The following is an 18,176-nucleotide window of genomic DNA, read 5'->3' on the forward strand; positions in this document are numbered from 1 at the left end:
TTTATTACTCGAGTATTTTTTTATAAATGCACATAAAAATTTAGATCTTCTATTTTTAAATTAGAATATTATATTTAAATTCTCTTTTTTATTTTAAAAGTATTTATCATATTCATTTATAATATCATTAATTCTTTTGATTGAATTTTAGAATATTAAATTTAACACTTCAAAAAAATGTATTTTTTAATATTTGAATAATATTTTGTATTGATATTAAAAATTTGTCAAAATATAAAAAATGCTTTTGTCAAAATTAATATTTATTTTAATAAAATAAAAAAGGAAAAATACAGCTAAACAAATCCTGTATTTCAAAATTTGAGATTTTAATAACAATAAAAAATTATTTTGTTCGATATTTTTATATATAAAAAAAATAATAATAACAATAATAATATTGTAAAAAATATATGAAACATTATTTTTTGTCAAAAAAAAGTTGTACATAAATAAAGCCCAAAATTTCACTACAAAAAATTCAAAATAAACTCAAATCAAACCAAACCAAACCATCAAAACAATCCCAAACACCGGCCAAGACATCTTGCTCCTTCAACTGAGAAACCTGTAATTTAATTTCTTGCCTAAATAATAATAATATTAATAACAATAATAGTAATGATAATATAAAACAGGTTTCTCCTCCTACATTGACAACGGTTCCATTATGTAAGGAAAATTTAAAACCAAAGATATGTAAAAAGGAAAAAACCAAGACAGTGATTTTTTGCTTCTACCCAAAAAAATGATCACCTCTCCATACCCTCTACCTTCCTCCACTGTCCCTCCCTCCCTCTCTCTCTGTTTTCTTTTTCTCTCTACAGGAACTTATCTATCCTCAAGGATTTCTTACAGCCTGGTGGTCGGAAGCGATCGAGCGACAGATTTGATCCTGCCCGGATTTTGTTCAATTCAGAATCACCTTTTTCTGATTTTATCACATCCAGAATGGTTCCCATTATTTCAGCTGCAATCCCAGTTTTGAGAAGACTGCCTGGTTCTTCACCCCCTTCGAATATCACCTGTTCGACTCTGGAAAGGGGGACAATATTTTCCATAATGAGCTTGGCAAGGGTAAGCCCAATATACTCGGATGCTTTAGGAGAGTCTGTGAGAGCTTCCTCCAGGATGGTAAGAACCAATTCAAACCTGTTGGAAGTGCAAATTAGTTTAAAGTAGCAAATGCCACACATCGGTAGGTAAAATGCAGTAGTTTTGAAAAATGATTTCAATTTGTATCTTACAAAGACTACTTTGTTTGATCATAAAAAGACACAAGACAACAGGCCTACAGAACTTAAGGAAACTATTAATCATGAGATTCAATCAACATTATCTACGTCTTACATTGAAATTTATTTCGAGACCATTTGCATAAATTTATACCCTACCACTTTCTTCCGATGTCTAACCTGGCAAATTCTTCGAATCCATCGGATATTACCAACTTAGGATGAAATTTGTGTACATTCTAAGACCAGAATGAAAATGTGATACTTCCATCAATTGTTAAAAGAAAGTCGAAACTAGGAATTACGTACCCTTGAACCAGTTGATCTGGAGTTATCATGGTGTCTTCGGATTTCGAAAGGCTGACAAGTAGCTTCGTCAAGAGATTTCTCTGCACATCTTTCCTCTCAAAAGAATCGCCAACCCAAAGTGAGATCATTGTGGGGTAGAACCTAGGGGCATTCAAATCCTTGATGCATTGAACCATTTCTTCATCATCTCTTGCACTAAAGGGGCAAACAAATGAGGTGGTTTAGCAGCAACATCACTCAAGTAGTAAGGTTTTAAATCTTTACTTTTAAAAATAAAATGAGAAAATAAACACAATTGTGTATGATCTATGATTTGGTATCGGAGCCATTAATCAAAATAATGAAATATCACTAAGGAGAACCATATGTTCTGCAGCATACCAAACATGGCGGCTGCAGAATCACGCTATTTTTGTCTTCCAAAGTTGCTTTATTATTCAGAACATGGAGGTGAGTGGAAGCACAACAGTATAACAGCTAAAAATATGATTCTCTAGGTATCCAACTTAAAACTGCAAACAATCATCTGAAATACTAGACCAAATTATTTCAACTGACCCTAACACACCCACTGATTGAGTGTAAGCCACTGATATTTTGTACCTCTCCTTAATAAGAATCAATCAGTAGTAAACAGCATACGGAGAAATAATCAAGAAATGGTAACTTTAAGAACAAACTAATAAGAACTTGTCATCTACTTGAATAACAAAGTGGTATGTTTCTTCCCTTCTCTACATAGAACAACCAATAGGCAATAGTAAACAGCATACGGAGAAATAATCAAGAAATGGTAACTTTAAGAACAAACTAATAAGAACTTGTCATCTACTTGAATAACAAAGTGGTATGTTTCTTCCCTTCTCTACATAGAACACCCAATAGGCAATAGTAAACAGCATACGGAGAAATAATCAAGAAATGGTAACTTTAAGAACAAACTAATAAGAACTTGTCATCTACTTGAATAACAAAGTGGTATGTTTCTTCCCTTCTCTACATAGAACACCCAATAGGCAAGTACGAGCAAAAAAATAGGAGGGATTCTGTTCCTGAAACAGGAAACTCAAGAGAGCAAGTGTTCGAGGGGAAAAAATAAAGAAAATAAAAGGAATGCAAGCTGTTGATTGATGTCACGCCTCTATTTCTTTGAATCCATTAATTTCCTACCTTTGTCAGATCTAGCTGTTGATTTGAACAAGTAAAGTTACAAACTAACCATCGGAATTTACCCAACTTTCCTTTTGTATGCAAACCAGCACAAGGCTACAAGCAATAGAATCAAGTCGTTGATTTGCTTCACCATTCACATGAAGATGATTGAATCAAGAGCTTCACAATGAAAATAGACATGATTCATATGCACTAGCAACATCATGAATCCATGATCAAGAAGGCAGATGCTGAAACTAAAGACATTCATGGTCCAGTAGAACTTTGCTTTACGGAAACAACATTATCTCAGGTGCCATTAATCTTACTTCTGCAGCTACCAGTTAGCACTTTTACCCAATATGGGAGCATGCATGACTTTGCATAGTGGTGAGAATAAATATAATGGTTTTAATTTTTGTTCACACAGCACTGAAGATCGAGACAACAATTATAAACAAATAACAGTTAGGAGCTATCAAAGTTTGTTGATTTGCACACATGTATACATATTGCTGCATACAAGCTCACATAATCTGAAATGGAAAAAAATTATCAACGTTGGATCAAAATGGTACCTGTAGTATTCTTCAATCGCAGCCCTGGACTTGTCCTTCAATTGATCTTCTGTTAATGCACTTTCTGAAGAGACATTGTTCGTGCTACTCAGCAGTCCACCTTGAGGATGAGTAGGCTTATCCCCGTGGGTAGTATTTGACTCGTGAGAATGAAGGTCTGGCATCTGTCTTGACATTACATCCTCTCTTCGCCCATAAGCAGCCTGCTCTGGTATAGAACTGAACCCATTCTGACCAGGGGTCATTCTTCGAGCATCAACAGGTCTCGTTGCCTCAGGCAGCTGATTGGTTGGTAGTGTTGGACGGGCTCGGAAGGACATCAAGCCACCTTGGGGACCAAGTGTTATGGAATCATCGCCACCAAGGTGTCTTTGAGGGAGAGGAACAGACACGGTCCTGTCATATGAATTTCTCTCATCCACCCGTGCATCCTGTGAACCATAATTGCGTTGCTGGGTTGGCATACTACGGAATCCACCCATCTGGGGGCCGGGAGATGATAATACACTAGGTGCTCTAGGAGCAAAATCTGTCTGTAATGAAACCCTTCTAGCAGAATTGCCCATGCTAGAACCACGGGGCATCCTGCCAGATTGTGCATGTCGCTCTTGTGCAGCATCTCTGTGAACCTCTTCAATCTTTTTGGGACCTTCAACTTTCCTCCTCTGCTGCCAGTTATTTTTTCTCAGATCAATAGCATCCTGAAGCATGAATCTAACCCTAGAGGACACTCTCATATCAACAGATACTCGTGCCATAATGTCAAAATAAGCATCCATGTGGTCTTTTGCTTTTGGGTGATCTATCATCTCTCCAATTGTGCTCATCAATTTGCACAAGGCTTCAATGTTTTCTTCATCGGGATTATGATAATTACCCAACAACTTACTTATGCACTCATGCATGATCCTCTCCGTAAGCATCCTCTTCTTGTACAGCTCTCCAATCAATCTAATATTACCTAACATTCGCCTCCGTACTCGAAGTCTCTTTTCTTCCCTCTCTTCTTTTGTCTGTTCAACTTCACCTTCTACATCAGCTTTATTTGCCTCTTGTTCCTCTCTTTCTCCCCTCTCAAATTCTTCTTGGCATTTGTTCAAAAGTAACCTCTTGAAAGTGATTCTCTCACTATTCACTTCCAATTTAGGCAAGTCGGCAGAAAGATGAAAGCAGAAATCCGCATACATCTCACAGAATGTTGGTTCCATTAGAGCTTTGTCAAAAATTTGTGAGATCACTCCAGACAGTGTGACAACATTATCAATGCCCACTTCCTTAACCTTCTGAAACAATTTGTCAAAATTTTGCGGAGTAAGCTTGTTCAGTATGGCCTTTAGCTGCCTCTGCTTTGCTTCTTCCTCATCAGTAACTTTACCCACCTCATACTTCTTTTCAGCTTTGTGCATCACAGGTGGTGGTGTCTGAGGAGAAGACATCAATCCTTTCTGGAAATTAGTTGCTCGCTGCCACCTATCAGCATCAGGATTATTTCTTGGAAAGCCACCCTGGCCAAGAGACTGCATTGTGAAGATTGTCCCACCATAAGGAATCTGGTTCTGAGCCTTTGGATTCCTTGAAACACCGAAATTAACTCCTTGGCCAGGCCGAAAATTCATGATATTACCTGCATATGCCATGTCCGCCCTAATGTCTCCTCGCCCAGGCATAAGAGGGCCAGAGAAATTATTCCATCTATCATCATCACCACCCAAACGACGATCAGCTGTAGGACCCCCAACTGGCCTAGCTATATTTCGTCCAGGACTAGGATATGACTCTCGTGAACCAGAGAGCATCAATGCATCATCTATGCCAGAATTAAATCCCTTAGGAGGATCAGTGCATTGCTCCTTAAATTTCATCAGGAAGTCTCGGTGGTACTTCTTAGTCTTTGAGCCAGTAACATCTTTGCCATTACCCTCAGTTTCATTCTTCGAGGATCCTAACTGTGGAGAGATCTCAGCGGCATCTTCCCAGTCATCGGGCTCCGCCTTATTCACCACTGCTATCTCCCTTTGCACATGCTTCTCTGGAGATATGTCAGCAGATGTCTGCTTGGGGCCAGTTGCTGAAGCATTTTCAATGCTCTCCACAGGGGTTGAGCTCTCCTTTTCTTCAGGGCCCTTGTACGCCATGTACAGATCAGAACTGGTCCCAGCAGCTTCTGCTTTTCGATACAAGTCCTTCTTCTTCTTCTTCCCTCGGGGAACAACAGCTTTTGTCACATTTGCATCTGATAAAACATTATCTTTTACACTCAATGAAGGCGAAACTATGCCACCGTTGTTCTCAATATTTTCATTTTCAGCTCTCGCAGTAACATCAAGCAGAGATGGTACCAAGACTGGGGCAGTCTCCTGGTCTATAGAAGCAGGCTTTATAACATTGATTTCTGTTGTGCCTGTGCTATCAGCCACACTTGATAATACATCTGAGCTAGCAGATGCATTATCCTGTTTGGATGAACAATTCACTGAGACACAACTCTCAGCATTTCCACCAACCTCTTCATGGGTGGCCACAACTGTACTATCACTGACATTAGCATCAATGGAACAAGAACCTAAAGACTTCTCTAATTTTTTCCCAGTTTGTTCCAAGGTGTCCAGGTTGTGTTTGTCAAGTTCTGAATTTTTTGACGTTATAGCTTCTTCTGGCTCCTTTCTCCCATTTATCTCATTTTCAGACTGTCTGCTATCTACACCTTTGAAGTCTAAACTCCAAGATGCTTCACCTAGCTTTTCTTCATTAGCACTCTCACTTGTCAAATGAGAAGTCTCAGAAGTAGCACCCATTGTTGACGGTGATTCTTTAGACAGATTTGATTCTGTTTTCAGTGTTTCAGCTTCTGAGACGGGTGCAGCCACACTTGAGTGCACAATCGATTGCTTAGGAACCTAAATAAAAGAAGCTAAACTTCAGCAATGGAAAATATCGTTAAGGATAGTAGTACTTACAAACAAGCCACAAATTACCTGGTCCTCCTTGCCCTTGCTCTCTGATTGAATGGGTTTATTTTCAACAGTAGAACTTGTTGACATTGATGCAGAACCATCCACGGGAGTTGGAATAGACCCTGAAGGGTTGCTTACAACAAGCTCCACATTGATAGAACCTGAAGGTGGAGCAGACGTGGATGATGTCTGCAAACCAGGCTTCAACTGTGCCAAGGAGCTCGAAGATGAATGCTGTACTTCATTCTGATGGAGAACTGAATCTTCCACATGTAAACCTTTATGTTCTGAAGACTTAGCCTCTCCAAAAGAACCTGAAGCTGGCAACTGCTTTTTCTCCCCGTGAAAGTTTGCAGGCGGCTTCACAGTCACCTGACAGAAAATAAAGAAATGAGGTTAAAGATTACATGGCAGTTCTATCACAGTTCTAAGTTCATATGTGCATGATAAAAGAAATATCTTCTATTAGATAATAATATTAACATATAAAGAATAATATACAAAAAAAGTAACTGACCAACCTGGCTATATGACCTCGGAGGCTGAGAAGGGGGTGCAGACAAAACCTGATTGGTATTCTTAGAAACAGCACTACCAGGAGGGAAATAGGGGGGAGTGGCACTGTAAGAATTGGGATAAAAATTCATTGGGCGATTGGGAGGGAATGAAGACATGGGCTGTGATTGAGGTGGCATGTTAGGATTTGGCCTTGGCCCGGGTGAGCTGTCAAGCCTCAACTCTTCATGAGTTTCTGGATGCGTAATCTTCACGGATTTGCGAGAACCCCCAAATTTCCCAGCTGGCTGCTGAGGGAACTGTGGAGCCATATTAATTCCCATGCCTCCTAACTGGGGAGGAAGATGGCCCATCTGTGGTGGAAAGTGAAAATTTTGTCCCTGATGCATCATTCCTTGAGACTGTACAGGATGATGGGGCTGAATGCCTGGAATGAACATTGGCTGAGGTGGGCTCCCCAAAGGTAATGGGATCTGCATCTGCAGGGGCAATGATGTTCCAGACATAGCTTGAGACTGAATTTGAGGGTTGGGACCGCCAAATTGAATAGGAACCTGTGGCTGGTGAAATGGCAGTTGTACGGGCATACTGGGAATATGGTGTACAGCAGCCTTCTGGGTTTGACTCACTGATTGCGGAGCTGAGACTTGTGTGTCCCTCTTTGATTTGGAAAGTGGTTGAACTTGACCAGCATTACTTTGGTCAACAATCCCAGAATCCTTCTTTGGCAACTGCTGCTTGGGTACTGATGGGATTGGAACAGCAGGAGCAGCCTTTAAGGAATCTTGGCGAGCCTGTAAATAGTCCATACATAAGGAATAATGTCTGTTACACATCATTGCCAAAATTTGGCATTGAAAATATAATATTGACCAAAATTGTCCACTTATAAATTATAAATATAGGGACTGCTGCAGAGGATTCTAACTTGTTATTCCAAGCTCTCATATAATAAGGTAGCAAGTACAATTCAGATAACCAAAACTTCATGCATTCTTAGGTTGAGCCTAACTGAGTGAAGAAAAGAAACAGTTTCACCTCATAAAAATAATAAATAAAATAAAAGCAGAAGAAAAAAATATATATATTACAACAACATTTCCTCCTTTATTCAACTAGAGGACTGAAGCATTGTTTCCCTTTCATGTGACCTATTAAAGATGTAGAAATAAAAGCCATCCATAGTAGTACTGTAAGCCTTTCTAATATTCCTGCCAATGATGTATACAGCACACAAGTCCAATTGCTAACCAATTGAATGCCAAAACTAAATTTTTGAAATCCATGTGAATAACGTGATAGAAAAAGCCACACACCTGAGCTTTCTTCTGCTCATCCAGATTTGGTGGTGCGGAGCTTGTTCGAGCAGGTATCTGATGACAAAATGGAGAGAGACCATTATACTTGGAAACAAGTGTCTAAGGATTATAACAATGGGAAGGGTTGATCAGGTGTGGGTTTGCAATACCTGCACTCCATTCATAAGACCAGGACTTATGGACCCAAATTGCAAAGGAAATGACTTGGATGCATCTGCCAGAACCAGATATGTAAAAGCATTACAAAACGTCAACTGACAGAAGAAACTAAACTCCATTGCAAGGACAAAACCAAAAACATGTACTTAAGTATATAACATAAATATGTATAGTCACCATAACCGCGTACCTTTTACGGGTGTTTTAGGTGCTTCAGGCTCAGCAGCAGAGGCATTGGCTGTTGAAGCCGCAGTAGACACAGTAGGAGATGAACGAGGAACAGCGCGAGTGTTCTCTTGACTTGGAGCATGTGTAGGCAGCATTGGATTGGAAGATGTATTAGTAAGTGTGGCATCAGACACTCCTAAAAGTATAAAAATAGAGAAGGTTTTGTTACATATCATACTACTAAAATGTAACACTCCCACAGCCCAAAACGATAAAATAAACAAATCAAGATTCAGCTATCGATGGATAAACAAATATTTTATTTTCATATGTCCGCAACAAACAAAATTCATATTGCGTACTTCCAGTTGGTGGTTGTTGATTAGGACCATTGTGAGCAGCATTTGTACCACTGTCTGAATCGACGTTAGGGCTTCTAACTCTCGACTGCACTGCTGGTGCATTGTTATTGTACTTCTTGAAACTGCATGTAATATACAATTATTACAACCATGAAAAGGGGAAATTAAATCATCAGCAAAAGCCAAATCATAGATGAAAACCCTAGAACACGAATATAGACATATCCAAGCAGACATCCATCATCATCCAATCAACAAATGGGCACAAACATACGCAAATTAATTACCGCAGCAAAACCCTAGTTCAAAAAAAAAAAGTTTCACATCCAGTGTACCTGCGGTTGCCGGGATTCGAAGTGGCGGATGAGGCGCCGCCACCGCCCTTACTAGGTATACCGCCCGCGTAGTGGCTCTGATAATTCGAGTTACCGGATCGGCCGGATTTCCTGTACTGTGAAAACTCGCTCCTTTCACCCCTTGATTGATTATTGGACATAAATCCTAATCTTTGTGGAGAGAAATAATGCTTTTACGGATACTTAAAAGCAATCTTCCTCCCAGGAACCAAAAACAAAAAAATCGACCGATCAAATCAAGAGCATCGAAAAAAGAAAAATAAAATAAAATAAAAATCTGATCGCGCATTTATAAAACGAAGAGAATCTTAACAGCAGAGAGGCAAGCAAGCAATCAAAGCTTTCGAATTTGGATTGTGATTTACCTGCAGCGTACGGATGGCGAAATTAGGGTTTCTAGTCGGAGAGAAGAATGGCGTGAGCCATAACGAGACGACGCCGTCTGAGAAGAAACAAGGAAAGCAAGAAAGAAAGAAAGGATTGTGAACTTTGTGTTATGCGGTGAATATGAAGTGTAAATTACACAGAAAAACTCTACTCGGGGTATTTAGGTTATTTATTTATTTATTTTTCTCTTTCGAGATTTTGTTATATATTTTTTCGTTTATTCTTATATAAATAAAATTAATTAATTAAATTAAATAAATTTTAACAAGTTCACCTAAAAATGGGTCAAAAGAGACATGAGTATTTGTAGGAGATTAAAATTTATATATGTCGTATACGTGTATGCACAGACGGCGTTTAAGCTGATTAATTTGTTTGGATTGGATTTATTTTACTTTCAGGTTGTTTGTTCATGAATTTGATTAGATTTGATAATTTAGGTGATGTATTTGTTTGGATTTTTTTTTCTATTTTTTTTTTTTTTTTAACGACGGTCGAATCTACTGCCGCTACTCGAATTGTTTGGATTTATTTTACTTTCAGGGCTGTTTATTTAGAAATTTGATTAGATTTGATATGATTATTTGGAATTATTTTACTTTCATGGCTGTTTGTTCAGTAATTTGATTAGATTTGATACGATTATTTGGATTTTTTTTTTCTATTTTTTTTAATGACTCGAATCTACTGCCGCTACTTGAATTGTTTGAATTTATTTTACTTTCAGGGCTATTTATTTAGAAATTTGATTATATTTGATACTATTATTTGGATTTATTTTACTTTCAGGGTTGTTTGTTAGGAAATTGATTAGATTTTATACGACTTAGATTTTAAAATTTTAAGGTATGTTTCTTCAGGGTTGTTTGGAAAAAATTGGTTTGAGTTTGATTTTTATTTGAATTTGAAGATAGTTTTGAATTTATATGTTCATGTATTTTAGATTTGGTTCAGGTTTTGATATTATTGATTTGATGGATAGTGGATATAATAATATAAATATATATTAAATTTAATTGATAAAGTTAATAATTTAATGATTTGATTATAAATTTATATTATACTACTATATATTTTTAATTTTTAATTTATTTATATTATAAAAAAAAATTATTTTCTATAAAATAATATATATAGATACAAATATATTATATATATTTTATTAAACTATAACTATTATAAATATTAAATAAATATAATATTTGAAAAAAAAATTGTAGTTTTTGCTGCAAGTGGCGTGTTTGGGCAAAACTACTGTGCAAAGTAGTTTTGCCCAAACCAAGGTAGTTTTGCCCAAATCGAGCTTGCAGAAACACCTTCTTAATGATCTTATATTTGGAATAGATATAAAATTTAAAATTTTAAAGTTTAAAATTTGGTAAAAAAAAATAGTTTCTCTATTCATTAAAATTATTTAATTTAGGTTTCACAAGAGAATTGATATTTTATTGGAAAAATGATAAGTAGTTGAAGATATTTTTGAAAATTTAGTTAAAAAATAAAATAAATGAAGTAATAAAATTAGTGATATTTGTTGTAAATAAGCGTTGAATTGAAGATAATAATTAAATATTGATTTTTTAACTTTGCCAAAATTAATAATTAAATAATTTAATAGACAAACTAAAAAAATTATAATAAATTTGGCGAATAAATGTATTATTTTTTAACATTAAATATATCTATTACTTTAAAATCTCATTGTTATTATTGCATTTCAATATTTAAGTTTATATTTTTTACCCAACAAAAAAGTTCTAACTTTTTCTTTAAACATAGTATACATTTAAATTATATTTGGTCAGTTTTATAAAAATATAATATTTTATTTAAATATACCATTACAAATATATATTTATTTATAATCATTAACTTTATTTATATTTAATTATATTACCAGTAATATTTAAAATAAATTAATAAATTTAAAATTATTTCATTGGTTTGTTATTTTTGTAGTTTTAGTTTGTTGTGTTTTTTTATATTATGTATGAAAAATAGTAGTATAAAATTTTATATTGAATTATTGAATTTTTTAGTTTATAAATTATATATTATATATTTGGTATATATATTATATTATTTTAATATTAATCGAAAAAAAATTATTAGAACACATTCAAGTTGGTAAAAATAAATAAAAAATTAAAGTTAATAAAAAAATATGGATGTACGGATTTAATTTATCATAACAAATAAAATTTGTGAGAGTACAAGTATGTTATTTAAAATATAAAAATTTAAACATTTCAATTAATCTGCAAAATAAACTGAATTAAAAAAATATAAATCACCAATAATTTCATCAACCAAATATAGGATAAGATTTTAAGTCTTAAATGCAATAAGTTTCATTCAATATAAATTGTACTGTAAAATTCTAATTCCATGAGAAAAAAAAAAAAAAAAAAAAATTATGAACCAAACAGTTCATAAATTATATATATCTATATATATATATTTGTAAACTGTAAAATTTGATTGAATAAATGTTGTTATATTGTTCTATATATTGATTAATTTGGGGCATAATTGGTTGGAAGTTTGGAGTTTAAATATTAAATTTGAATTGGAATTATTGTTGAAATATTTTAATTATTTAGTTGGGTATTAATTTCAATTGTCGTAGATTTAGTTTTTATGCAATTCGATGTTTATGATTTCAATGTATTTAGTGTTTAATACAAAATTTCAATCGTTTACAAATTTTTACATATATGATATTAGAATTCAGTAAAAAAAAATATATACTAATCTGCATTTCTCTATAAACATTTAACCTGAATTATATAGGAAGTCTCCCAAAAATATTATATTAGTTCTTTTCTTCTAATTTTATGGTGTCACGACATCATTTGATTTTAAAATCGGTTTGGAATTGTCATTCGTCAAATTTATTGTTCATCAATTTTGTGTCAAAGTTTGGTCATTCGATCGTTTGTCATAATTTATTAAAAAGAAATTACTTCAGATTGCGTTAAAAGTCTCTCGTTTCAACTTCGTTGAGAGTCTTGCTCTTTAATTCGTCGTGAATCTCGTTTTCGACACCTCTTTATAAGCATATTCCGTCTTCGGCTCTAACTTTGTTGATATACTGTTTCAGACTCTAACACGATGGACTACTGTGGTTGCACCATATTTGATTTCTCTTTACAAACTCGAAGGAATATATTATATATTTTAATTATTTAGTTATATCTATTAATTTAGATTGTTGTGGTTTGAGTCTATTTAATCTACGTGTCATGTCTATTTATAAATTTTTATCTTTATTACGAATATAATATAAATTTTAAATTATCCATTTAGTTTAATATAATATACAAAAATAGATGTTTAATTGATATTTTTTTAAGAAAACAAATAATAAATAGCAATTTTTTAAAAAAAATATGACACAACTTTAATTTAAAGATTGTGAAAGTGTTCACATAAATAATTTTTTTACTAACATTGTTCTTAATATATATAATACTTATATTTTATTCATTTAAAAAAAATAATAAAAATGTGTTTTTTTTATTCATGTCGAGTTTCAGTCACTTGTATTTTTCATAATTAATATTTATTGTACGTCTTTCGATTATGAACGTAATTGGAGCTTTTTTGAATTTGTAAGTATTTATATATAAATACCGAATGTCAATACTATCACATTGATATACTAATGTATTACTATTTAATATGTTTTTTGGATCCACACAGAGGAAAAAAAAAAAAAAAAAAGCGCATAAAAGATTGAATAATTTAATTTTTGTTTAATACAATTGAAAATTTGTAAATAGATTCTTGAAGAAGTGTAAGGAAAAGAAATAATCCATACCATTTGGTGTTGACAAATTTAAATGAGATAATTAGTGGGTTATTACACCAATGATTTAGTTCATTTGAAAAAAAAATAAAAAAATTATATAGAGTCATATTGATGAATCTTAAACGCTGTAATATTTTTAGAAATAAAATAAAATATGTAATACATTGTATTCATCAATATAATTATACTTTGAAAATTTCAAGAAAGCTTTAATTTCAGCATTTATGAAACAAGAATTAGATAATTAAGATATATCATTACATGATTATTTTTGGATAATGCTTCCAGTGGTAGTGGTAAACTTATATTTTGATTATTGAGATTTGAAATGATACAATTGATGAATTGAAAATTTATCAATACTTTGTTTTATTTGATGATTGAAATTCAATTTTTATGGTATGAATTATATTTTATCTTATGATTTAAGAAACACAAAATTTTTAAAAATAATAAAAATTTAATAAAAAATATTTTAAAAATTCATAAATATCTAATTTTATATATAGTGCACCACACTTGTCATTTTCTCACCATGGTGGTGCGATGGTCTAACCACATGCCATCGCAAAAAGCGGCCTTGACAATATTGTATATGAATGAGTTTACGAAATAAAAATTTAATTATTTGTTTTAATAATTTGAGTGTGTAATAATTTTGAGATAATTATAAAAAATATTAATTAAAACCTATTTAAGAATTATTTACTAAGAGTGTGTTCGTTTGTAGAATTTCGACAAAATTCTACTATTTATCCAAAAAAATTTCTTAAAAAACATCAAATCAAACACCTATTTTTCATTTTCTATACTATAATAAAAATCAATTTTACATTCAAAATATCACATCATTCAACTATTCAAAATTCAAAATTTTTACTATTCAAATCCTTACTCAAAATCCAAACCTCCAAACAAACACACTCTAAATATAACTATATATTTATGTTTTCTTTTTTAAAAAAAAAAAAAAAAACATATAGCGAAGGGAGGGAAAATCCTTTCGAATAAAAAACGATGGAAAAAAAAAGAAAAGATTCGTTTGTTTTGTGTTGATTTGAAGGATTTATTAAATAAATATATAAGTAGTATAAAAAAAATAATAATAATATATTAATTTTTATAAAAATTAAGTTAGATTTATTTCAGAAAAGAACGCACCAAAAAGTGAAAGAGAACAATAAATGAATTACAAACAAAATAAAATATGGAGCAAACGGGCTAATCTTTTTAGGCCCATATTTGAGAGGCCCAATAAAGGCCCATTCCGTGTTTTGTATATATAAGGGCGTACCAAAGCATTATGGTTCTTAGCAGCGTTAAATCTAGGGTTTCCTCCGCCGCTCGTCAGCCTTTCAGCCGCCGCGCCTGCACTCCTTCAAATGGTGTGAGCCTTTTCTTACCCTATAGTAGCAGACAGCTAGAAGATCACGAAAGCATGATCTGTGTGGAATTTTTTTGTTTATAAGTTACTAATGTTTGTTCTGTTGCGATTCTTCTGATCGTTTATATGTTTGCTGCTGCATCAATGTTCTTCGTTTGATGCATCTGGTGTTACTCCGGCTAAGTGTTTCCTTGTGAAATCTGTTTCTTGTTTTTCGACTCTGTTTTTGGAACATGTTTGCTGGAGCTTGCTAGTTGAATCGTTTGTTTGTTTCGTACTGTGTAGATGGAAGATTTTGAAGCATCCAGCGCAAATTATACGTTTACATAAATGATTTCCTGTGCACGATTGAGGCTTTTATGTAGTTGAACATAAGTTTTCTTGTACCTAACGCTGGGGATTTTTTTTAGCGAAATATTCTTACGATATGGATAAAAATCACATTCAGGAAATAAAAAACTGTTTTTCCCTCCCCAAAAGCACTAGGAAGTAGTTTTAATGCACTATTCTAAAATTTAAATACCATTTAAAAATCTAAAGTGGTCAGTGATTATCTAGCCTTCATTGGTTGAAAGGGGCAATAATTGCTTCAAAAGATAGGATACATGTAGCAGCACCAATTTTAGTGTGTGAAGAGAATGTATTAGATAAGGAAAGGATGGGCATGAAGGTTGCATGTCCTTGTTAAGCTGTAAAGGGAAGGTAAAAGATAAAGGGGGAGGTGAATAACAGTTGATGTGCATGTGGTGAACAAACGTGGTCAGAATGGGATTTTGCTTAGCTATTTTTGTTATCCTCATTGAAAATCTGTCTAATTGTGATTATAAATGTGAAAAGTTTGTGTTGTATAATGATAAGGAAAAGTTTGTTTTTTTTTTTTTATTTTTGCTTTGGATTAGGCAAATTATGGAAGAGATTGTAGTAATCTACTATTCCTCTTTAGATTCAGTTGTAGTTTCACCAATAATTAGTTTTGTCATTAAGCTTTCTTATTCTGATTGAATCCACATTCCATGATTATTAATATCTTTGTTCCTATACTTTAATTAGAAAATTATATCCCTGCTGTAAATAAAATGCATTTTTTGTTGTGCTGTGTAGAAATGTTTTCACTCTAATTATTTTTGTTGTGCAGGCTAAGAGAACCAAGAAGGTCGGTATCGTGGGGAAATATGGTAAGCTGCATTCTTATATTTGCATAATTTTTCTCAATACGATACGACCTTTCCTGCTTTATTATATGAATATTCTTATGAAATTAATGAATCAGTTACTCAAAAGACGTTGATCTTAATACAAACTTCATAATGTTTCAGGCACCCGGTACGGTGCTAGTTTGAGGAAGCAGATCAAGAAGATGGAAGTCAGCCAGCACTCAAAGTTTTTCTGCGAGTTCTGCGGGAAGGTACAAATCAAATCAATCTGTTTATCTCATTAACAACCAATTCATTGTTGTTCCTTCAATCAGTTACCCATCTAGTCTCATATTACATGCATGCAATTCCTACTTCAAAACAGTATGCCGTAAAGAGGAAGGCCGTTGGCATTTGGGGCTGCAAGGACTGCGGCAAAGTGAAAGCTGGTGGTGCCTACACATTGAAGTAACATTCTCTCTCTAAATTCTATTTGCACACGCATACACACATACACGATTTCATTCATAACCATTTCAACTCACCGGCATTGTATGCTTTTGTTTTACAGCACTGCTAGTGCCGTGACGGTTAGGAGCACCATCAGAAGGCTCAGGGAGCAGACTGAGAGTTAGATTTGGCGAAATTTGTCATTTTGTTCGATTTAAATCGGTACCTGTTTTTACTTCTATAATGCTCTATCTTTACTTAACAGCAAGTATTTATTACATTATGCATGTTTTTGATCAATGAATGAATGAATCTCCCAACTTATTTGAGTTTACCTTCAATTATGCCCTCGATGATATTTTGTGGCTTATATTTTTTTAGTATTTTATTCGGTGAATATAGTTACTGAATTTGAAGTAGGGAATAGCTGCCTCGTGCTGCTTAATTTTTATTTAGTTATTAATTCAAACAAGTGATTTTTTTTCGTACATGTTGTATGCGTACTAAAGTTTTTGAATGCAAATGACTACCGAATAATTTATTATCTTCAGTGATTATTAACCTCAAACAAACAGATAGCAAATAAAATTTTTATATTTTGTTAAATTTAGGAGTTTGTGGATAAAAAAATATAAATTTGATAGATAAAGTAGTATTTATATTGAATGTATTTTTATTAAAATTTAATATTTAAGATATATCTTAAATTAATTTTGTAGTTAAATATATATTACATAATTTACCACTTACACGTGTACAATTATTCTACTAGTTTGCTTCCAATTTGCAGTTTAACTGTATGTATACTTATTTTCACATTCAAGTAAAAATTATTCCTGTAATAATAATATAGAAAAGTATCCAAAACACATTTTTTAATAAATTAAAAAATAATAATATTTATTGGGACAAAATTGTATAAAATTACTTTGACATTTTTATTTAATTTTATATATAAATTAATGGTATATATTAATACATTTATAATTTATATAACAGTAAAAGTATTTTAATATTAGTGGTTGGTTTACTATAATAAAAAAGTAAATATTTTTAACTGAAGAATACTTTCTGTTGAAATGAAAACAAATAATTTTTTATGAAATTACTAATTTTAAAAATAATTATAATACATACTATATAAGTTTGTATGTATATATTTCTAAATTTTTTTTAGCAAATTGATTAATTTCTAACATTTTACACCTAAAACCCACCTTTTATTTTTATATTTCTTCGATATATAAATATTTTTATCTATATTTAAAGTTTAAAAATTAATAAGTGAAATATAAATATATATTTATTTGTATTATATAAAATTTATATTTATATTTATTTGTATTATATAAAATTTTATTAAAATATAATTCTAAAAATTTTTAAACTAGCAACAGCACTACTCATATAAAACTAATAAAGTAATATCTAATTTATTATTAATAACTTACTAATTTATATTACCTAATTATTTACTAAATTATTTACTATGGTATTAAGTGAGTCGTATATATTTTTATCTTGGGAAGAATACACCCAAAGTTGCCAGCATTGAGTTCCATTCCGACCACCACGTCTACAACATTCATTTCAATTTTCAATTTAGCACAGATGTTAGTGTTGCTTCAACCTCATAAAAACCACAGCATATAACATCTCCACGTATATACAATGCCAAAAGTAAAAATTTAAATAAAAACACAATATTATATTTTCAATTTAAATAAATTCACTAACCATTAGATGATCAAATCCCTAACCTCCTCCTGCCTACGAGCTATAACTAATACTCCCCCCCCCCCCCCCCCCAGTCTGATGTCCTATGTACTATATAAAAGATATGTACAATATAATACAAATAATTATAGATTAAAATTAAAATATCTAATTCAAATTAAAA

The 18,176-nt window shown here is 32.4% G+C and overlaps 2 protein-coding genes across 2 annotated transcripts; one reads left to right on the plus strand and one right to left on the minus strand.

Annotated features, from left to right (window-relative positions):
- Nucleotides 1-554: 554 nt before the first annotated feature.
- On the minus strand, nt 555-9,628 carry LOC127252382 (eukaryotic translation initiation factor 4G-like). Its single transcript, XM_051276536.1, has 11 exons — nt 9,474-9,628; nt 9,088-9,302; nt 8,753-8,874; nt 8,413-8,586; nt 8,213-8,277; nt 8,061-8,117; nt 6,750-7,538; nt 6,250-6,600; nt 3,275-6,171; nt 1,545-1,739; nt 555-1,152 (listed from the first exon to the last, which is right to left on the minus strand). Exons 2-11 carry the CDS (start codon nt 9,246-9,248, stop codon nt 822-824), a joined length of 5,142 nt encoding a protein of 1,713 aa, XP_051132493.1. The 5' UTR covers nt 9,249-9,302; nt 9,474-9,628; the 3' UTR covers nt 555-821.
- A 4,974-nt stretch (nt 9,629-14,602) lies between these two features.
- Nucleotides 14,603-16,610, plus strand: LOC127252726 (60S ribosomal protein L37a). The gene is made up of 5 exons (XM_051277034.1): nt 14,603-14,694; nt 15,829-15,868; nt 16,010-16,098; nt 16,212-16,294; nt 16,398-16,610. Exons 1-5 carry the CDS (start codon nt 14,692-14,694, stop codon nt 16,459-16,461), a joined length of 279 nt encoding a protein of 92 aa, XP_051132991.1. The 5' UTR covers nt 14,603-14,691; the 3' UTR covers nt 16,462-16,610.
- The last annotated feature ends 1,566 nt before the right edge of the window (nt 16,611-18,176 follow it).

This window comes from Andrographis paniculata, unplaced genomic scaffold, assembly GCF_009805555.1.
Source record: "Andrographis paniculata isolate CXL003 unplaced genomic scaffold, ASM980555v1 Contig46END, whole genome shotgun sequence".
Taxonomy (NCBI): Eukaryota; Viridiplantae; Streptophyta; class Magnoliopsida; order Lamiales; family Acanthaceae; genus Andrographis; species Andrographis paniculata.